This window comes from Mustela nivalis, assembly GCF_964662115.1.
Source record: "Mustela nivalis genome assembly, chromosome: 1".
Classification (NCBI taxonomy): Eukaryota; Metazoa; Chordata; class Mammalia; order Carnivora; family Mustelidae; genus Mustela; species Mustela nivalis.
In genome coordinates, this window is record NC_139020.1 from 213,663,798 (window position 1) to 213,686,030 (window position 22,233).

At 61.6% G+C, this 22,233-nt stretch overlaps 1 protein-coding gene across 4 annotated transcripts in view; it reads left to right on the forward strand.

The window, feature by feature from the left end:
• Window positions 1–271: 271 nt before the first annotated feature.
• The window catches only part of PIP5K1C (phosphatidylinositol-4-phosphate 5-kinase type 1 gamma), a 48,731-nt gene continuing 26,769 nt past the window's right edge, over window positions 272–22,233 (forward strand). For 3 of the 4 annotated variants that reach the window (XM_082736197.1, XM_082736200.1, XM_082736198.1), the window contains exons 1-2: window positions 298–483; window positions 21,769–21,800. In XM_082736197.1, the coding sequence (XP_082592323.1) occupies window positions 390–483; window positions 21,769–21,800 (126 nt within the window). In that variant the 5' untranslated portion in view covers window positions 298–389. Of the gene's footprint in view, window positions 484–21,768; window positions 21,801–22,233 lie in introns of all 4 variants that reach the window. The other variant, XM_082736199.1, reaches the window with a different exon arrangement.

Consider the following 22,233-nt stretch of genomic DNA (forward strand, 5'->3'; position numbering starts at 1 on the left):
GGTGTCATGGGCGCTCTGATGGTAAGTAGTTGGTTAATTGTAGACGGTGCTTGGGTTTATGACGTGTGACAGTTCCAGCCACAGGATCAGCCGACGCGCACGGCGCCGTCCTTCCACCCCCCGGGCGCGTGGGGGCGCTCGAGACGCGGGGATGCACGCAGGCCCCCCCGCTCGGCGACCACCCCCGCCCCGCCCCAGTCCCGGCCGGCGGCGCGCGCGCGCTGCACGCTGGCGCACGCTGGCCCCGCCCCCGGGCCCGCCCCCCGTTCCCCGGGCCCGGCCCCCTCCCTCCGCCCTCCAGCCGGCGGCGGTTGTTGTTCGGCGGCGGCGGCCGCAGCTCGGGTGCAGCCTCCGGCCGCCCGCCGTCCGGCCGGTCCGCGCGCGCGGCCATGGAGCTGGAGGTGCCGGACGAGGCGGAGAGCGCCGAGGCGGGGGCCGTGACCTCGGAGGCGGCCTGGGCCGCGGAGAGCGGGGCGGCGGCAGGTAACGGTGCCGGACCTCCCTCCCTCCCCGCGCCCCGAGTGGGCCCGCCCGGCCTCCCCCCGCCGCGGCCCAGTGGAGCCGCCCGAGCGCCAGAGGGGCGCCGGGACCCGCCGCGGGGAGGCCGGAACGTTCCACTCGGGGGCGCCCGCGGGGGGGGGATGGGACCCCCCGCGCGGGGGGCTCGCGGGGGCGCCGCCCTTCCCGGGGGTACCGGGGGCACGTGCGGAGCCCGGAGCTGGGAGGCCGAGGGGCGAGCAGCCCCCCCTCGGAGGCGCGTGGGGTGGGGGGGTGAGGCCACGCGGTGGGTGGGCGCACTGCCTCCGGCCCGGGGCGCCTGGGAACGGCGTCGCACCCGGTCTTGTCGGCGGGGGGCTGCTCTCCGTGTGTGGGACGGTGTAGCACCCCCGTTCTGGGGAGGGGCCATGCTTCCGAGGTGGGCATAGCAGGGGAGGTGATACCGCCCCAGGTGTGCCTCCCCCTTCCTAGACAGTCTGCTGGGGCCGCCCGCTTGCTGAGGTCAGCTCTTGGGATCACCCCTGGGGGCACGTCTTCTGGGTGGTGAAGGGCAGAAGCTGCCAGGATTGGGGGGGTCTCTGAGGCCATCTGGGCCAGCCTCCTGATTGTCTCGTCTGTCTCCGTGGGAGTCACTGGACCCGGTTCCTAGCGCACTGGCCATTCATTGTCTTTCTGGGCCTCAGTTTACCTCCTTATGACAGGAGGGGACTGAGGACAGTGACATCTGGGGGTGCCTTCAGAGTCAGGGCTCTTTCTGCAGGCAGGTGGAGGAGAAAGAGGCGCCCCCCTCCAGCCTTCTCCCTGGACACTGGAGGGCGACTGTTGGCATGTGGGGGCCCTAATCCTCCCTCGCCCTCCAGAACAGCAGGTGTGTGGGGCCAGGTGGCCTGGCCCAACCCCGTGGGCTCTTGGCGAGCCCGCTATACCCTGGGCAGAGCCGGCTGCTGCCCGGAGGAATGGCCCCTTCTCTGAGCTACCTTCTGGGTCACATTCTCCAGCTTCCAGACAGAAGTTTCCGGATCTGCAGGATCGGCTGCTCTCCTCAGGCAGTCGCTAGCGGGGGCCCTGCAGACACCCACACGGGCATCCGTCCTCCTCCTCCCCCAGGCCTCCTGAAGCTTCCTTGGCAGGCGGGCTATGCTGTGCGGCTGGGGGTGGCGGGGGGGGGGGGTTGGGCGAAGTATCTGGAGAGAGAGCCCAGGGCTAGCTTCCCCCCTGGGCTCTGGAAGCCTCCCGCCACTTCTGACCCGCTTCCTTCGGCCATCCGGTGGCCTCGCCCTTCTTCTTGGCCGGGCACTCGTGCCCCGGCCTCGCTAGCCTCAGACATGGTTCGGCGACCCAGACACACTCTGTTTCATCAGACCCCTGACCTCCACCATCAGCCCTCCTACCAGGGCTGATTAGAGACAAAACAGCCCAAGACTCAGTGACGATGAGGAAGCCACAGAGCAAACATTTGTTTTGTTAAGGGCTCAGATGGGGGCAGATAAGGTCCCAGGCACCTGGGGTTGCTGGTTCTAAGCACTGGCTGTGCGCGACCCGGAAGTTAAGGGTCCAGCCCCGGCGGTCTGTCACCAAGATCCACAGAAATCTGACTCCCCCAGCAAATCATTTATTTCACTCAGTTTAAAATTAAGAGCTGCTGCTCCCTTTCCAAACTCATGTCTCTGATGTAAATCCTAAGTGTGGGTGATAACCGTCCAAGCTTTTCCTCCTGCTCATAGGAACGTCTGCTTCTCCTTCGCCAAGATGGTTCCATGCCCCACTAGGGGTTCTCCGCCTTGGCATTATTAGTGTTTTGGGCTGGAAAATTCTTTGTGTGGAGGCAGTGTCCTGCGCCCCGGAGGGGACTGAGCGCCATCCCTGGCCCCGCCCATTCAGTGCCTGCATCACCGCCCCTGAGTTGTGATGACAGTAAATGTCTCCAGACCTCTCTAGTGTCCCCTGGAGACATGGCCACCCTTGGTGACAACCGTTGACCTCACTCTATGGTATCCCATAACTTGGCTGGCTTTTTATCCGCAGGAATCTGAATTTCCCACCCCGGCTGTTGCTATCAGTTACATTCTTCAGAGGGAGAGAATATGGGGCCATGGTTAAGAGGGGGAGAAGCCCAGTCAAACCACCTGGCTTCCACTCAGTTGCTGCGTGACCTTGAAGGGTAAATGCCTTGACTTTTCGGAGCCTCAATAGCCCCGTCTGTGAAATGGAGTGAAGTGTGTGCCTGCTTGGGGCTGGCGGTGAGCCTCGCCTGAGCTAGTGTGAGGCAGCCTGTGAGAGTGCTTGGGGAACCTTTGGGACAGCCCATTACTGGTTCAGCCAGCCTCCTGCTGAGGACCATTCTGGCTGCTTCTGGAGTCCACCTTTTCCTGTAAACATCCTTGAACTTGGCCTCTAACTGTGGCACTTGAACTCCTGGCAGTTGAAGTCTCTGCTTTGGAGTGGCTGGGCTGTGGCGAGCAGCTTGAAAATTGTTCTCTGATGCTCACCGGCTTTCCAGAAAGGTCTGGCAGGGGCCGAGAGAGACCCTTGCCCCAGTGTTGCCAACTCTGAATGTTACCAGCCTCCTTGTTTCGGCCAGTCTGATGGAGGTGAAATGATAAACACTGTGTGTTTCGAATCTGGTTATGTAAATGGTCTGGTCCAGAGAGGGCCGGATGGGGTCTTCTGCCGGCTTTTGGGGGCTTGGATGCATTCACGAGGTCGGCTGTTGGGACCTGTGATCTGCCCGGGGGTTTTGGCCTGAGCCGAGGTGTGGTTTTTCCATTTCCCATTTCCCTCCCATTCTTCCTGCTTCCCTGATATCACAGAACAGTTGGCTTCCCTCCCAGTAGGTCCCCCCCCCCCGCCCCCTCCCACATCTAATCTGGTGGCAGATTATGCTGGTTTTGTCTTCAGAATGGACCCAGAGTCTGCCTACTTCTTCCTTTTCTGCCCCACCTGGTCTAGTCCCGTCATCCATCTCTTCCATGCTCCCAGCAGCTCATTCCAGAAAACTGACTTAGGTCCCACTCTCCTCTGCCAGTAGCCCTCCAGGACACCCACCTTCCTGGGGTAAAAACCTAAGTCCTCCGTGAGGCCCATGAGGCCCTGCATGACCTCCCTCTCTCCCCCTCGCCCACTCTGCTCCAGCCACATGGGCCCCTTGGCTGTTCCTCCGACACACCAGGCCTGGTCCTGCCCCAGGGCCTTTGCACATGTGCCCTCATCCTTCATATCTATGTTGTTTGCTTCCTTTGCTCTTTGTCCAGTTTCTGCAACTATTTGCTTCTTAGTGACGTCTCCGCCAACACTGGCGGGAGGACGGAAGGAGAGAAAGGAAGACGGCGCGCCCTGCGTGAAGGTTTGGTGCGCAGGGCTGGGTGAGGCCTGTCGGCGGAGGCCTCTTCTGTAGTTGTGGGCCAGTGGTCTCCCCTTGGAGGCCGGAATCTCCCAGCTGGAATTCTGTCCTGGATACTGCTTGGTAGAGGGACCCTTTGGACCTCTGATGGTTCAGTCCGTTCTGCGGAGAGGCCTTGGAACTCGACCACCCAGTTCTCATCCCAGATGAGCCCTTGGCTAGCCGGGGACACGCCGCTTCAGTGTCTCCACCTGTGAGATGGGTGTGATGAGCGTGGACAGACCTGGAAGCTCCGAAGTGCTCCCGGCAGGTAGCCAGCTCCGTGTGGGCACGGGGAGCGTCCCTCCTCGGACAGATGGGTGAGCTCCAGGAGGCCACACGTGGGCCGCTGCTTCCGCACAGATCCCGGCACCGCCGAGGGTCTGCTGTCGGACTCTGTTTGCACGAGGACGTGTGGGTGCCTCTTCCTTTGTCCTCAGACAGTGCTCATTCAGCACTGATCGGGCACCTGCTGGGGGCCAGCGGGGCTCTGGGTGCAGTGAGCCGGGCGGCTCCCTCGCGGCTGTCACGGAGAACAAGTAGACAGAGCGGGTCGGGGTCAGCAGCCTGGCCGCGGGGGCCAAGGCCCATCTAGCCCCAGTTTTTTCATCAATAAAATTTTATTCACGGGGCACCTGGGTGGCTCAGTGCGTTAAGCCTCTGCCTTGGGCTCAGGTCATGATCTCAGGGTCCTGGGATCGAGCCCTGCGTTGGGCTCCCTGCTCAGCGGAGAGCCAGCCTGCTTCTCCCCCTCTCTCTCTCTGCCTGCCTCTCTGCCTGCTTGTGATCTCTGTCTGTCACATAAATAAATAAAATCTTTTAAAAATTTTTATATTTGCACACAGCCACACCCGCAGACTCACAAACTTGTCGGTGAGCACTTTTGCTTGTGGACCTTATGGCTGGCAGAGTCAGAAATACTCATGGTCTCATGCTTTATGGGAAATGTTTGCCTTCGCCTGGGTGAGAGTGTGCTGGTCCGTGGCGAGCACGTAGTGGGGAAAGAAATCAGTGTCGTGGTGTTGCCAGGGAAGTGACCTCGGGAGGAAAGCAGCCATGGGTCCAGTGTTCTGGTAGAGGATCTGCCTGTACAAAGGCCCCGAGGTAGGAACGAGTTTGACTCATTTGATCCATGGAAACAAAGTCCGTGTTTTGGGGGCCCTGAAACAGACAGGGCCAGTCATGGGAGGCTGTGGCAGGTGGCTGGCGTGGCCCAGCACTCTGGCCAGTCGATGGGGAAGAAGTGTCCTGGGGCAGGCAGGTGAGCTGTGCTGAGCCGGGCTGGGGCCTGGATGGAGGCTCTGGGGGGTGGGTTGAGGGGGTCGGGGGAGCTGAGGAACCCAGCAGGGATTGGCCTGTGCCCTGGAGCTGGGGGGGTGGCGATGGGGAGGGCCCGGAAGGAGCGTGTTCCAGTGGGCTCGGGCTGATGTGGGAGGGGCAGGCAGGGTCTTGACCCAGGGCTGACCCTGCCATCACCTTGAACGCTGTGCCCCTGAGCGGATGAACTCGCTGCTCCCTATCTCAGCCCATCTCACGGTGAGGATGGCAGGGTCGCAAGGATTCCTGGGACCGGAGCGGGGGAGGCCCACGGCCCTGGGGTCACGCTCACTGGATGAGAGCTGCGTGATGGCGATGTTCATAGCGGGGGAGGCCCAGGCCCCGGGGGGTCTTGGGCTACCAAGCCTTCCTGCTCGCGCCACCGGCAGCCGTGACTGAGCCACGTGCCACCCCTCGTGACGGGCCTGGTTGAGACCCCGCTGGGGATCGCCTGCTGCCATCAGCTGGGCTGTGGGGCCAGAAGCAGCAGGCCGCCCACGTGTGTGGGGATTACTGCCGTGGGGGATTAGGCACGGGGCCCTGCCCCCGCTCCTCCCCCAGGCCACCCTGGAGGGCGTGGAGAGGGGCCCCACGTGCTTAAGGCAGTGTGATGGCATTTGGGGGACCTAGTTGCTGGCTTGGGTTGGAAAAAGGAACTCCTGACATTTGTCACAGTTGTTCTCTGTCTCGTGTGTGCACCACACATGTGTTTCTTGGCCTTTATTCTGGTTGCCTGGGTTTGCCGCTAAAGGTTTAAGAAGTGGGGTGTGGTTCGGACATTCGTGTGCGAAGGACACCCCGAGGTGGGCTTGGGCTGGTCCCCTTCTCATTGCTGGATAATTCACATCCTAGAGTTCCCCCTCTTTTCTGGGAACCGGGTAGTTGTATCTTTCCCGTATTCAACCGGGCTCTTCAGTCTTTTTCTTATTGATTTGTGGAAGCTCTTTACATATTGTGAAAGGCTTTTGTTTTTGTTTTTGTTTTTCACTTATGACACAGCGTGAGCAGTCTTTTCCCATCTTCTCTTCCAGCGGGGATGGATGTATTCATGTGGTTCAAATTTATCAGTCTCTCCTTCTATGGTGTCTCTGTGGTGTCACGGCTGGAGAAGGGTTCCCTGTTCCGAGGTTATAATTTTTCTAGTACTTTTGTAGTTTCACTTAAAAAAAAAAAAGGCCTTTAGGGTCTTGCTATATTTGGAATTTGTCCTCACACAAGGTGTTAAGAGAGTTGACTGTTCCACGTTTTTCCAGGTGGCTCAGGGTTGTCCCAACTCCGCTTTCTGGATAATCTGCTTTCCTCCCTGATTTGAGATGCCCCCTGATCACATACCAGCTTGCTGCACATGGCTGGTCTATTTCTGGACTTTCTGTTCTGTCCCACTCAGCTGCCTGGTTCTTGCAGCAGGCAAGTCTGTAACTACAAGTAATAACATGTTTCCTTTGAGAAAGCAACAGTCAGACCTGCGGTCAGGAGGAAGGGAAGGTTTCTCTCTCGCCCCCTCTGTCTCTAGGAGCAGAGAACGGTCATTCCAGGTGGTTTTCTGGGTTCATACCTACCTTTTCTTTTTTAACATCTCATTTTCAAAAACGTCATGGCCGTAGGAAAAGATGCAGTCGTACGGCAGCACGAGGCCCTTAGATTCACCAGCTGCTGACGCTTCACGGCGTCATGTTATCTTTTCACGGAGGGCATGTTATCCTGTGTGCGCGTGCGTGTGTGTGTCCTTTCGGCACTTCTGACCTGTGACGTGGCCGCAAACATGGAGTTCGCAAATGCTGAAGCAGGGCTCCTGGGGGAACCCAGGGTTAGGTCCCCGTGAACCCCTGGTTATGACATTGTGTCGTGTGTGTGTGTGTGTTTCTGTTTAGTAAACTACGCATTGTTGATTCACTGGCACTGAGCTCGTGGCCGGTGGAAGCTTGTCTAGGGCACATCACGCACGGTCTTCTGGGCGACCACTGCAGCGCTGGGTGTTAAACAGCAAAAATCCACCAGCAGAAAGCACAAAAAGTTATTTATTTATTTATTTATTTTTGAGATTTTTTTTGTTTTTTTTAATTTTTTTTTTGTTTGACAGAGAGATCACAAGTAGGTGGGCTCCCCGCTGAGCAGAGAGCCCGATGCGGGGCTCGATCCCAGGACCCCCAGATCATGACCTGAGCTGAAGGCAGAGTTAAGCCACCCGGGCACCCCAAAAGCACAAAAATTTAAAACATGCCCCTTAGTAGGCCGTGGGGAGGGTCCTCGTGTGTGGTCCAGGGGTGAAACCCGGAGGCGGAGCGACGTCGGCCAGACACCCAGGTGTGAGGTGACAGAATCTTCGCTCCCCCGCGTGGGTCTACGGGGGACCGTGCAAGGCTCACGAGTATCGATTTGGGGTGGCACGTGGCCAGTGGGTGAATGTGCGGGTGCGGGATCTGTGGAGAAGGAGCAGCTCTGTGCCCTGTCAGCAAGGGTGTCCTCTTCGCGGAGTGTGAGGGTCACGTTTAAGAAGTTTAGCCCCGATCCAGGCCACGGTCCAGTCCACGGTCCACGGGCAGGATTCACGTTTTATCAGTTGATCCAGAATCGTCCTGTTCCCTTGCTAGGGTTCAGTGCAGGGTCCCCCTCCAGCACGCAGGCGGCTGGTCTCCCAGGGCCCGATTACACGAGACCGCCTCCCAGCTGTCTGCCCCGGCCGGCGGCGCCCTGAGCCCTTCTGCCTGAGTCCTCGGGAGCGAGCCTCGGCCCTCCGCCTGCCCCCTCGGGAAGCCACCTGATGCCCTCAAGCTTCAGGCCCTGGACTTCGGTGGAGGCCTGCGCCTGGCCCATACATGTGCGTAACCGTGTTTGTGGCAAGGGTGGTCAGAGTTCTGGAATCTTCATTCCCTTTTTCTTGAATGCTGTGGCTTTGGAAAACTGAGTTCTGGATTAATGGCCACCCCTCCCCCCATCCTTTGCAAGGCTTCCTGTTTACCCCTCTGGAAATGCACTTGCTTTGTGCAGTGAGGCTGGGGTGGGGGAGCAGGACAGATCTCACTATGGGGGAAGAAGGGGGGGGCTGCTGGTCAGGGCTCTGCACCCCCCCTGACTGCCCCCTGCCTCCAGCCTTGGCACCCCTAGGTCCCCTGCAGCCACACCAAATCCTTTCTGTGCTGTTCCTTAAAACCATCCCATCCTGTTCCCACAGGACCTCTGCCTGTGCTCTCTCCCCCTTAGCAGGCCCTCACCCTGCCCTTCCCCCACTGGCCGACGTGTGCTCAGGGTCCCTCCATGTGGTAGTGCGTGTGGGTGCCTCGGTCCCCTTCTGGCCTAGTGGCATTCGGTGACACGGATGGCACGTGTTTTGTGTCTCCATTCATCTGCTGTGGACGCTGGGTCGTTTCCACGTTTTGTCTGTTGCGGATAGAGTGGCCACGAATGCGCATGGGCAGGTTTTTGTGTGGACAGATGTTGTCGTGGACGTGCTGGGTCGTGTGGAAACTCTAAGTTTAACTGTTTCAAGAACTGCCAGACTTTTCTGCAGCGGCCGCCCCGCTTTCCATTCCCACCAGCTGTGCGTGAGGGCTCTGACCCCTCCGTCCTGGACGCTGCGTGCTCCTCTGTGTTTGACGCTAGCTGTCCTGGAGGGCGTCAAGTGCTCTCACTCTGGTTTTGATCTGTGTTGCCCCGGTGATCAGTGATGTGGAGCTCCTTGTGGGCTTGTTGGCTGTTTGTACATCTTCTTTGGAGACGTTCAGACCCTTTGGTCATTTTTCATTTGGGCCATTTTTCTTTTTATTGAATTGTAAGTGTTCTTTATGTATTCTAGATACTTTTCCCTTTAGATCTCTGATTTGCAGATATTCTGTACCGTGCTGTAGGTCATCTCTTCATTTCCTTGGTGGTGTCCTTTGAAGTGCAAACATTTTTTAAAAATATATCTTATTTAGTTATTTTTATTTTTTATTATTACTATTTTTAATAAGGTACCATTTAGTAAGTTGGTATCTTTTTTTTTACTATATATTTTTAAGATTTTATTTAGTTATTTGGCAGAGAGCGAGATCACAAGCAGGCAGAAAGGCAGGGAGAGGGGGAAGCAGGCTCCCCGCTGAGCAGAGATCCCGATGCGGGACTCGATCTCAGATCCCTGGAATCATGACCTGAGCTGAAGGCAGAGGCTTTAACCCACTGAGCCACCAAGGCGCCCCTATTTAGTTATTTTTAAAGCAGGCGCCATGCCCAACGTGGGACTTGAATTCATGACCCTGAGATCAAGAGTCACGGCTCCACCCGCTGAGCCGGCTGGGCGCCCCAAAGTACAAACGTTTCGAATTTTGAGGAAGTCTGGCTATTTTCCCTCGGTGGCTCGTGCTCCACTTGTCACGTGCACGAAACCACGGCCCGGCCCCGCGCCACAGAGACTTCGCCCTTTTCTCTCCTGAGAGCTTCAGGGCTGCGTCTGTTGCCCCGGTTAGATTCCGCTGGGTTCTGAGCCACTTCGGCATGTGGGGTCCGGCTTCATCCTCCGTGCGTGGGACTCCAGCTGTGCCCGCGCCGCTGGCTCAGGCCGTCTTTCCCCGGGGGGTGGTCTCGGCATCCTCGCGGAAATCCGCGGGCCGTGACGTGCACGCCGACTTTGGGGTTCTCACAGACGTATTCGGGACCAGTTCCTGACGTCTCTATCTGGCTTTACGGCAGGACCCCACCATCTCAGTGACTGTGGCTTCGTGGTCGGTTTTAAAACAGGGAAACGTGAGGGGCGCCCAGGGGGCTCAGTTGGTGTCTGACTCGGTTTCGGCTTGGCTTGGCTCTCAGTCCCTGTCGGCTTAGCTCACAGCCACCGTGTTCCTTTAAATCCCGTATAATATTCCACCGTGCACGGGCTGGTCACTCGTTCTGCTTGCCCGTCAGCTCGTTATCGCGCACTTACCGTCTGCCCGGCCTGGAGGGGAGCCCGTCGCCAGTGGAGCCCAGAAGGAGCGTAGGAGGAGGCCGGCGCTGGGTGGGCGAGGATCCCTACCCCGTCCCGGGCTCCTGAGCCTGCGGGTGTCACGGATACTCATTCAGGAACCAGATTGGACTCCAGCCCCAGCCTGGCCTCCAGTCGGAGCACCGGCCAAGGTGGATCCCAGGCTTGCCTCCAGGAAGCCCCCAGTCTGGGAAGGGCTGGAGACAGACCCTCGTCATAACCCGCCGCACGTGGGTCCTTGCGGTGACAGTGGCAGCACGGCCTGTCCCATTCCTGTCCTCATCTCTGCTCCAAGCCCATGGGCCTCTGTACTGATTCCCCAACTCTTCAGGCATGGTCCTGCCCCAGGGCCTTTGCACTGGCTCTTCCTTCTGCCTGGGAGGCTCTGCTGGCTCTAGTATGGCAGGTCTTTCTTCATCTCCTTCCCTCATGCTTGGGGCTCAGGCGGGAGCCTGACTGCCTGGAATCACGTTCATCCAGTCCCACTGTTTTCTGGATAAGCTCAGGCCAGTGACCTGGCTGGTCTCTTGGAGCCCCGGCTTCCACTTGAATGTAGGCAGCCATAGTGCCAACCTCACGTGGCTGTAGGGAGGGTTTGATGAACCACAGGGGGACCAGACTGGGCTGATCGCTTCGTTACCGTGTCTGTGTCCGTGCTACTTCCTGGCCGGTTGCTGGAGCTGACAGGAGCTTTTCATTTGGTGGCTCAGAGACACAAAGCAGGCTGTGCCCAGAGGCGCCTGCTCCCCCATTTGCCTCCTGAGCCGAGCCCTTAGTGCCCTGGGCCCAGACCTTGTCGGGACTCCCGGTGTCAGCACCGGGGAGAAGGGAGCAGGTGCTGGTGGCCAGGCACCGTACTGGGCACAGGCGTCCCTGGGCCGTAGCAGGGAAATAAGTCGTGACTTCTGCCTCGGGAGGCACCTAGCCTCTGAGAGAGCAGCCACTGCAGGACCGAAGGAATAAAGAGAAGACTTGAACTGACCAGGGGTAGGAGTTACCATGGGGATGGAGATTGGCTCAGGGAGCCAGCTTCAGCCAGGCGTGTGGGGAGGGTCTATCTGAGGAGGACACTTTTGATCCGGACCTGAATGCTGAGATGGGGAAGAGCACCCCAACCAGAGAAGTGTGTGCAAAGGCCCTGGGGCAGGGCTGTGCCTGGCGCATGTGAGAAACAGTGAGGAAGCCATGTGGCAGGAGTGCAGTAAGGGGAGGAAAGGTGGAGGGGAGGGCTAGGAGGCCTCCCGCGTAGACACCTCCAATCCACTCTCCTCGTCTGTACTCAGGAGCCATGGGGAAACCCCACGTTTATCAGGTAGTAATTGCTCTGAAACAAATTACCCCAAAATGCAGTGGCTTTAGACACATTTAGTATCTCACAGCATCTGTGTGTCTGGAAGCTGGGGGTGGCCAAGCTGGAGGGCTCCAGTGCAGGGTCTCCAATCACGGCATCTGTGTGTCTGGAAGCCGGGGGGCTCTGGTGTGGGGTCTCTGATCACAGCGTCTGTGTGTCCGGAGCCAGGGGTGGCCGAGCTGGGGGGCTCCGGCATGGGGTCTTCAATCAGGTTGCAGACGAGCCTCCTGCCTCATCCGAAGGCTTGACCGGGGCTGGAGGAGCCGCTCCTGAGCTGCTCCCTCGTGTGGCAGGTGGCCTCGGTTTCCCAGGCTATTTACCTGTCCTCAGAGCAGGGTGGCCACTTGTCCCCTGGTGCCCAGTCCAAGAACAAGGGGACACGGCAGTGTCTGACCCATGTTGGGACTCACACGCTCTCGCTTCTGCCATACCCTGTTGGTGACGCCCACGGCTGCTGCAGAAGCACGTGGATGCCAGGGGCCGGGGCCCACCGGAGCCCGTCCTGGAGGCTGCTCCCCCCACCACGGGCAGCTCGCTTGGCTTCAGAGCCTCCCTCTCTCAGCTGCAGAGCGGGGCCGGCGCGGCCCTCTCCCCGCAGGCACGAGCCAGAGCTCGAGTTGAGCCGTCAGTGCACGCCTGACGCAGAGGGACCCTCGAGGTGCGGGGGCTCCTGTGGTAACCCTGGAGCCTGGCGGGCACTGAGGCCTGGTTCGAGCTTGGCTTGTGTCCACATCCTGGCCCCGCCCCGCCCCGCCTCCCTGTAAAACAGATCCGGCCCCCTAGGATTCTGGAAGCCTAGACCCACCATGCTGGGGAGACTGGCCCACGCTGGGAAGTTATTGTCAGGTCAGAAGAGCACCCAGGTCCCCACCGTCTCCCTAGAGCCCGCCCAGCAGACACCCGCACAGGTGATAAGACCCAGGCCGAGGGGCTTCTATCTGAGCAGCCCTGGCTTGCCTCGCTGGCTCCTGGCATTTTAGAATTCAAGTGCAGTGTTGCAGCCCAGCCCTGGCTTCCGGGGAGTAAAAATATATCTGGGAAGGAAACTGGGCCAAGAAACCTCACACGTTGGTCCTGAGACAGCGCGTGCTCTTCTGTCGGGCACCTGCTGGGGGCGGGGCTCGCTCCAGGGGCGCTCCTGCCCTCGGGTGCTCAGATCTGCTCCTGCACAGGCCCCGCCTCCCATGTTGGGTGGAGGTCTGTGGTGGCAGGTCCCGTGTTGGCCGCCTGGTGTCCCCCTGAGGAGCCCCACCCCCATGCCCCCCATGCCTCTGCAGGGTGCGGCTGGCTCCGGGGATGGGTGGGGACCCAGGCCTCAGGCTCCTGACCTGGAGGGCCCTGCCTGGGGACTTAACAGGGGACGGTCCGCAGGCCCCCAGGCGCAGCAAGACTTGAAGCTCACCACGCGTCTTAGGTCAGGGCTCGCAAGCTTTCTGCAAAGGGCCAGATGGTCTTGCTTCTAAGGGTTCGGTTCTGTCGTCCTTGTGCGGAAGCCGCTGTAGATATTTCCACATGAGTGGCCGTGGCCGCGTGTCAATAAAACTTTATTTATAAAACAGACGGCGGGTTGGGTCTGCAGGGCACAGTTTGCTGGCCTGAGTTATCTTAATGGGTATCCCTCCCGCTCTCTCTCTCAAATACAGCCTGAGCCTGGGTGGCTCAGTCAGTTTCCGGTCTGCCTTGGGCTCAGGTCCTGCTCTCAGCCCCTGGGATTAAGTCCCAGGAATCCAGCTCGGCGTGTGTCCTCTCCACACACACCTTTGTGCTTCCAGCAGGGCCGGGCCGCCGTCCCAGCAGAAAACAGCGTAACGCGCCTCCTCTGAGCCTCAGCCTCCCTCTGAGAAAAGTGATGGGAGGTGTTGCCCAGGACAGGCCTGGTGGGAAGCTCGTGGCCTTGCTGGGCCCTCAGCCTCTCATCAGGCGTCCAGCTCGGGGAGCACGTGAGAGCTCCGTCCCCCCCCCCTCCCCCCCCGCTCTCCCCTGAGGCTCGCAGCGGTGCTTGCCCTCCGCCTCCTCCTCTTCCTCGTAGCCCTCCAGGGTTTCTCACTCTGTGAAGCTGAGGTCGGCTCTGTGCAAGGGAGCGGTACGGGAGTCACTGAGGGAGACCGGCAGGGGCGCAGGGAAGTGGCCCGTCCTCCGGAGCTCTCGGAGTCTCGGTGACACTGGGCAGTGACGGCTGCGTGCCACCAGTTGGCTGAAGGTGGCGCCGGCTCAGGGAGCGCACAGCCCGGAGTGTCTGTGCCGGGGCAGGGGAGAGTGGTGTAGAGCTCTCCTGCCGGGCCCAGACACAGGGTGGGGAGGGGGGTCACAGGGTGACCTGATGGCTGCAGGGGACAGTGAACGGTGTCAGGAAGGAATTACAAATTTTCCCAGGCCGCGTGCTTGGGAGCACAGTCAAGAGCCGCAGCTGGTCCCTGAGGGTCTGGGAGAGCTGCAGGAGGGCTCTGCGAGGAAGTTTCTGGTGGCTCATGAGGACAGGTCAGCTCGGGTGGCCTTGAGCCAGCTTGGAGCCGGCGCTGGCCGGCGGAGAGGGTCCGCAGGGCCTCGGGTGCAGGCTCTGCCGCCTTGAATGGGCCCAGCCCTCTGAGCCTCAGTCTCCCCAGCTGGACAGTTGGCCAGGGAGCGCTGCCTCCCGGGAGGGTGAGAGGTTGGGGTGCAGCTTTTGGGGCAGCAGCCCAGCCCTGGGAGTGTGTACACACTGGCGCTCTGCCATGGGGGCAGCAGGCAAAAGTCGAAGTAGACAGGCTAGTACACTTGGGCACGTTTGTATCGTGACAGGTTTTACTACCTAGGGAGTACCGACCCCCCCCCCCCGCGTCCTCCCCGCCCCCATGCCCCCCGCCCCCCCGCAGCGGCTCCGGAGTCCGTCCCGGCACTGCGGACACAGGGCTGGGTCATTCTGGGGGGCGTCCCGAGCACACTGGGGGCTGAGTGGCGTTCTGGGCCCCACACCCTCCACGCCAGGAGCCCCCCCTAGCGTGACAGACAACCATGGACGTCCCCAGATGGGGCGGGACTGCCCTGGGTGAGAGCCACCTTTATGTCACACACCCCCCCCCCCCCCCCCGGTCACGGTCCCTGCGTCTGCTGGGTCCCCTCGGGTCCTTCACAGGAGATACTGGCCGATCTGTCTAACCTGCTGGGATCTCCTACAGCATGCTGTGCTTTTCCCGGTGCTGGAATCTGCTACTCAGCAGACAGACCCTCCGTAGCGCTTTGTCCCCGCGGCAGGGCCCGGCCAGCAGGAGGGGGTCGCAGTTCGCGATGAGCTACTGAGGGAGACGGGAATGAACAGAATATTCTTTGGGAAGCTGCTTATTAGGGACAGTTTCTAATTCCTTCCTGACACCGTTCATCGTTCCCGGGGGCTCAGAGTGAAAATGCAAACCCGCGGGCGAGAAGACCATGCGAGGACGAGAACAGTTCTGCGCGTCCCAAAGCCTTGGTCTGCGCTGCCCTCTCTGGCGAAGCTCTCGGCTGTTGCCTCGTCCTGCCGCTGCGAGGCCCCACGTGGCTGCCCGGCGCCGCGGCGGCTGTTCTCCTAGGGCTGCGGGCTCAGAGCCCGGATGGGTTTCCCTCATGCGCTGGGCACAGGGGAGCTGGAGAGCCGCGTTTCCCCATGGTGTGTCCAGTCCTCCACAGAGACGTGGATCAGGGACGTCCCACATGCGGGACCCTGTTTTCTGCACTTGCTACCTCCACGCGCCATCCGGCGTGGTGCCCTGCCCTGGGTGCCCCTCCTCTGCAGCCCCTGTCTTGGTGAAGGGCCCGCTGTGCGCCTGACCCGGCCTCGGGCTCCGCGTCTTCCCCAGTCCTCCCCCCTTGAGCCGGGATCTCCTCGTCCTGGCTGTCATCCCTCCGGGGTCCTTCCCAAAGCCGTGCCCACCTCGTCTTCCCGCTGTCCCCCGCCCAGCTCCACGCGACCTGTGCTTGCTGCGCTCAGACCATGTGCCAGGATTGGGGTGAACGTCCGTCGGCAAGACGGTCCTGGTCTCTGCTCCACTTGGTAAGGAGCAGGGCAAGGGAGCAGTCAGCTTCCGACAGTGACCCGTGTCAGGAACCAAAAAGACAGGTGGGGCAGAGGGCGGGAGCGGACAGCCCCTCTAGGAGGCTGCACTCAAGCTGAGACCCGAGTGACGGAGGGCAGCAGCCAGCGGCAGGGAGATGGAGGGATAGGATAGCGCCTCCGGGCGGGGCACGGTCAGCACAAAGGCCCTGAGGCCGGTGGACGCAGGGATCCCGTGACAGCGCCCCGCACGTCCGAGTTCCGGGTCGGCCGCTGTTTCCCACACGTTCACCCACATTCCTCGGGCAGAATCCACTCAAGAAACGCGTATCTCCTAAGTTTGAAAACACCAGGCCGCGCAGGTCAAAATTCACCTTTAACCTGGGAGAAAACCTCATGAGGAAAATTTCCAGCTGTTGGGAGAAGCTGAAAGAATGGGCCGGGGGGCGGGGGGCGCTCACTACAGACCGCCCGGAGCCCAGCGTTGGCATGGCGCTGTGTCGACGTGATGCGTCCCCCCCTTACCTCCCGCCGCGCACCCGGACCCCCACACCCCCTCCCCGCTCTGGGGATTCGGTGCCCCTGGGGGACGTGTGTTCACAGGGAAGGGCCATCAGCATTCGGCAGATGAAAATTCACCCGAGCGTGAAACCAGGGCGAGGCCGTGTGAAGAGCAGGGGTGGGTGCAAAGGGCGGGAACTCCCAAAGGCCGCCTCCCCCCCCCCCCCCGCCCCCCCGCACTCCTGCCCTGGCCCACTCGGCTGGGTTCGGCTGGGGTTCGGCTGGGGTTCGCGCCGACGGTTGGCCCTTCGGTTCTCCTGGACTTTCTAAAAGGTCGTCTTCCTTTCGGATCTCCGTTCCGTCTCTGCTTGTCCTGCCGTGCTGGCCGGCATCCCACGGCCGCGGCAGCTCCTGGCCGCACCCCTCCCCTTGCGGTGCACGTTGTGTGTTTGCCGTGGGCTTTCGCTTCCTTCTGCGTTTTCCCGTTCCTGTCCGTTTCTCTGGTTTCTCAGAGTTTTCGTACGTGAAACTCGGGTTGCATTTGGCTGAGTGGCTTTCTGGATTCTGAGATGGGATCGTAGGCTTTTCACTTTCGACCCCGGGGAGTGTCTTCGACCCCTGTTTCGCTGCCCCTAGGATGACGGCCGCAGAGTAAGATCGCGACGTCGGTGGCGTCTGGCCCCTCTGGCCTCCGTGCGGGGGACGGCGTGACCGAGGCCGCTTGTCCGCTCACTCGCAGCACTGCCTGCCGGCGGGGGGTGTCCGGAGAACGTTCCGGTTGGCGCGCATCGTTGGGCAGTGGTTTTGCAACTGAAGGGACTCGTTTCTGAGACGCGTTCACAGAACCGTGAGACTCCCTCTCCTGGGGCGCCCGGGTGGCTCAGTCGCTTGAGCACCCGACTCCTGAACTGGATCAGGTCACGATCTCAGGGACGCGGGATCGAGCCCCACGCGGGGCTCCACACTCAGCGGGGGCCCCTTGAGGGTCTCCCCCTCTGCCCCTCCCCCAGCTCATGCGCACACTTGTTCTCTTTTTCTCCAAAATAAATAAATTCACCCTCTTAAAGGACACAATTCCGTGGGTGCTGCTGCATTAGCTGTGTCGCGCCGTCACGACTGTCTAGTTCCAGAACATTCCGTCACCCAAGAGGAGCCCGTCCCCATTAGCCATTCCTGTCCCCCAGCCCCTGTGAGCCCCTTTCCGTCCGTGGAGGAGCCTGGTCTGGGCGTGTCACGCGTGGACTCACACCCGCTGTGACCGTCTGCGTCTGGTTCCCACCCGGAGCGTCGTGGGCTCGGGGTCCGTCCCGGGGCAGCGCGGTGGGCGGGGGGGGGGGGGTGCACCTCATTATTTGTAAGACGGAACAATCCAGCGTTGGAATATATTTAATGCTTTTTTTAATGTAAGGCATCGGAGTTGGACGGAGGAGTTAAAGTTCTATTTCTTTTTTCCGTCCCCAAAGAAGCCCTTGGCAGTAGATCCTCATATCCCTTCTAGAAACGCTCTCCGCGTGTCAGTGGGTGCCCGCGTCCGTCAGCCGTGGCCGCGCCGCAGACTGCGCAGAGCTCAGTGCCGGAGAAGACGGCTGCCAGTCCGCTTGGGATCGTGCCCCTGGGCCGGCCGCGCCCGGGCTCGGTCACGCAGCCGTGGTCAGCAGGCTCCCCGGGACCCAGCAGGCTCCCACACCCTGGTCCCAGCCCTCAGCTGGGGGCGGCCTGCCTCTCCACGCGGGGTCTCCAGTCTCTGGGCGCCAGGGGCTCAGGGATCGTAGAGGGCAGAATCGGAGGCCGCCGGCCTTCCCTGCGCCCCACGGTTCCTTGTGAAGCACAGAGTCTCTCGTGGCTGCAGAGAACTGGCTGTCCTCACCCGACCCCGGGAGCCTTTCTTCCTGTTCAGAGAGAGGATTTGCAAGCGTGACTCGTGAGCATCCTGGCCAGCCGAGGCTGCCCAGGACTGAGGGTTGGCACTGCCCCTTGGGGTTCCCAGCCTCCCCACACCTCCCCACAGGGCCCCGCGCTGCAGGCCTGTGCCACGGGAGGCCCGAGGCAGCCCAATGGTTCCAGCTGATCAGGGACGAATTTGCGGCTGGGCCTCAGCACCACTTCCTGGCTTCTTGGGGCTGCTGGCCCTGCCTGCCTTGTCCTTGTGCTCTCTCGGTGGCTCTGAGTCACGCAGAGCCGGCACCCTTCCTGGGCAGGGAGGGGCACATCCCCTGCATGGAGCCGCCAGACCTCATGCCTGCCCACCTGCCGCCCGCGTCCTGCAGAGACTCTGCACTCAAGAGAGCTCTGAAGGTGTCTGTCGGGGGTGACCGAGCAGACCAGGTCTCCCTTTGGTGGGAGGTACATAACACGGAGGTACTGGGTGCTGCTCTGTGTCTGGGAGACGGAGAAAGCCAAGGAGGTGAGGAGAGTGACCTCAGAGGGGCTGTTTTGGGCGAAGTGGTTGGGGGACAGCTCGGAGGGGGGTAACATTTGAGTCTTGGATGAAGCAAGTTAGCAAACCCTACAAGTGTCTTGGGAGTGGTGTTTGGGGGAGGGGCAAACTGTGCAAAGGCCCTGGGGCAAGACCCAGGCATGTCAGAGGAAGAGTGAGGAGGCCTGTATGGCTGGAGCAGAGTTGGGGAGAGGGAGGAATGGAGGGCAGGGGAGGAGATGGGACAGGTCACGCAGGGCTTGGGGACCCCAGGGAGGACTTGGGGTTTTGCCCCAGGGTGGTGGAAGCCCTAGAGGGCTGTGAGCAGGGGAGGGAGGGACCTGACTCGGGGGCTCACGGGTGCCTTCTTGTGGCCAGTGCAGGGAGGATGGCCTGGGGGCAAGGGCTGGGCTGGAGACCAGGGGAGAGGAAAGGGTGTCTGTCTGTCCGTCCATCTGTCAGTCAGTCAACAAACATTAGTAGGTACCTGCTCAGGGCAGGTCACCCCCTCACCCTGAACTCTCTGGGCCTGGCTGCCCCCTGCCTTCCGCCCGGCAGCTGGGAAGCCATGTCCCAGGGCAGGTCTTGGCCCAGCCTGGCCCTTTCTCCCTCCCCAGGCTATTTTTAAAACTTAATTTCCTCAAAATGGGGTGGCTCCTTGGGAAGAGAACGGGTCTTGTCTTGGGCTGGGAGGAGCTCCCGTTGCCTGCCGTGCCTGGCCTGGCTGGCGGGAGCATGGCTGGGCCGCGGGGCCTCCCCAGTCCGCCTGCCCAGAGCAGCCACCGCCCTCTGAAGGTGGGGACCCTGGGTGTGAAGCAGGTGACCCTGAGGCATCCCCAGGTGAGGCCGACCCGGGCAGGACTTCTTGACAGACGCTGGGGCCGGCGTGGCCTGGACGTGCAGGGGAGCCGCCAGGCCGTCCTGACAAGCTGGGAGAACTCAGGGGCAGGGAAATGGCTTGGGGGGGCTGGACCACCCAGGCAGAGAGCCCCAGGGTCAAGGGCTGGGGGCTGCAGAGGTCACAGGTGGGCACGGTTGGTTGGGCTCCAGGGCCCAGAGCCCCCAGGCTGGCCAGGAAGGGGAGGGGACTGCAGGGGCCCCCAAGCCATGTCCAGAATGTTCTGCGTGCTCTACCTCTGGCCTCAGTCCTTCTCTCTTCCTCCTCCCCCCACACCCCAGATGTAAAACCAACAAATAACAAGTCAGCTTTCTAGCACCTTCCATTGCCTGCTTGTCTTTGACCAAGCCTCAGGATAGGCCCAGGCTCATTCCTGAGTCTAGGGCGCCCAGGCTGGGAGTCCCACACCCACACTGGCCTGCGGGTGGGCACTTGGGGCCTTGGGCAAGTGACCAGCCTCGGTCTGTCGGCTTTGACCTCTGGCTAGGGTGGCCCCTGGTGGTCCCTGCGACCATGACCCTGATATCGGCCAGTCACCCACCTAGCCTGTTCCTCTGGACCATCGCCGGCATCTGGCCGAGACCCAGGGCAGTGGTGGTTCCGCCTAAAAGAGGACACCCGTCCCCCACCCTGCCTGCCCCAGGCTTACCCCAGGTTCAGGGTCCTCTTGGGTTCGTTTTTTCTATAAGTATCATTCATAAACCATAATTCATACTTTTAAGCTTACAGTTTAGTTTTTAGTGTATTCACAATGCGGTGCAGCTGACCACACTGATTCTAGAACATTCTCATCCCCCAAAGGGGATCAGCAGTCACTCCCCTGCCCCCAGCCTCTGGCCCGACCTGGTGTTAGAAGTGGAGGGGCCCCTCCTCTGCTGGGGGGAAACCTGGCCCGGGGTGCCTCCCCCAATGTCCACACGGGGTCCTCGGGCCTTGCCCTCCCCACCCGCTCCGCTCCCGGCCGGCCTCGTCCACCCCCCACTGGTGGGACCACGCCCCGCCTTGTGTCCAGCCTGGCCCTGCCCTGAGCTCTGGACTTGGGGGTCCGGCTGGTCTCACACAGCTCAGCCGCGGGCACCTGACCGTCCCCACGCCCGCTCCGGCCTCGACGCGGGTCTCACTGAGGCCGCCCTGCCCTGTTCGTCACTTCGGCCAGAGTCGTGGGCTCTCAACTTGCTGGTTTCTTCACTTTGCCTCCAGTGAGCAGAGCCCGTCCGCCCTGGCTTCCCACCTGCCGAATCTGCCCACCCCTCTCTCTCCCGCCTCCACCTGGCCGGGCCCATGGTCTCCCACCTGGACCAGAACCGCCAGAACCTTCCCTCCACCCTGGTTCCCGGCTTCTGCCTTCACCCTCCGCCCCCAACCCCGCCCAGTCCATCTTCCCCGCAGCGGCCAGCAGAGGGCGCCCGCGAGCAGTCGAGTCAGGTCCTTCCGTCCTCTGCCCACAGCCCTCCAGGGCTCCCACCTCCCTGGGGGAAAGGCCCAAGTCCTCCCTGGGCGACCTGACCCCTCCTCCCACGTCATCCTCCTGGCTCTCACTCCACCGTCCCGGCCCTTCTCCGGCCCCCACCCCGACTGGGAGCCCTTGAGCATGTCTGTCCTGGTTGCCCCCTGCCTTCCTGCCAGCCCGACCCGTGGTAGACCCCCAGGGTTAGGAGCGTCTGTTCCAGCTGTGACACATCAGCGCAGCTGGGTCGGACCCACACACGCTGACTAGCACACACTGGAGGTCGCAAGCCTGAAATGGTCTCACAGGCTGAAACCACGGTGCGGGCAGGGCTGGTCCCCCCCGGGGTCTCAGGGAGACCCGGCTCCTGCCTCCTCCAGGCTCACGCCCCCCCCCATCCACCCCGCCGGCAGCACCGGGTCTGCCTGTCTCTGGGACCCCCACTCTCTGCCTCCCTCTCGTGAGGACACCAGGCCTCCTGGGAACCCAGGGTCACCTCCGGGGCCTTGACTTGCCCCCCTCCCCCGCAAAGCCCGTTATCTGTGGGGAGCGGCCGTCCGCACTCCTTGAACAGATAGTCCTCAGCAGAAGCCCGCCTGCCCAGCGAGGATGCTAAGGCTCGGAGAGGTCAGCGGGTGGCTTCACAGGGAGCCGGGATGAGAGGGAAGGGTCTGGACAGACAAACGTACCCGCACCCTCACTGTGAGCCTCTCCCTGTGGCGAGCAGCTCTCCCCAGGGACTGTGTGGACAGGAGCTGACCCCATGGGTTACCTGATATCCCCGTGGCCTGAGTGGGGAGCTCCCACCCGTGGGTGTAGACAGCACTGTGTCAACTCAGCGAGTCGCTTGCCACTGGGGACCTGATGTCTTCGGGGTCGGTGCCCACTTCCCACCTTGCATCCACGCGTCCCTCTGTAGGGGCCTGGGGAGCTGAGCGAGGCCGCAGGCACCTGTGTGCAGCAAAGGCAGGGCAGGCCGCCCCTTCTCCGGGCTGAAGCCTCTCCCTTCTCTCCCGCAGGCTTGGCCCAGAAGAAGATGGCCCCGACGGAGGTGAGTGTGCTGTGGCTCTGGGCAGCTCACTGTGCCTCCCTGGGTCCCTCCCTGAGTCTGGCCAGTGTCTTGAGTTTCGGGGAGGGGAGTGGGTGGGACCCGGCCCAGACAGCGAGGGACAGAGGGACAGGAGACCGGGGGCGGAGAGGTGGGCAGGAAGCGGGACAAGTATGTGCCATGGGCTGCCCTCGGCTGGGGTAGTGCCGGTGGGGGGTCAGCACTGTCCCTGGTGCTGAAAGGAGCCTGTGGGAGCGTGTCCGGGAGTCCTGCGTTCCCGGAGCCGCCCAGGATGTGCCCTGGTGTGGCATCCCGGTGCCTGCGCCCCGGCCGCCGAGCCCTAGACCTCCATGTCCCCTAGATGCCACCTGGCACGTGGGGTCCTTGTGGGGAGGGCTTTCCTGGAGGGAGCAGCTACAGGGCAGTGGGGAGCTGG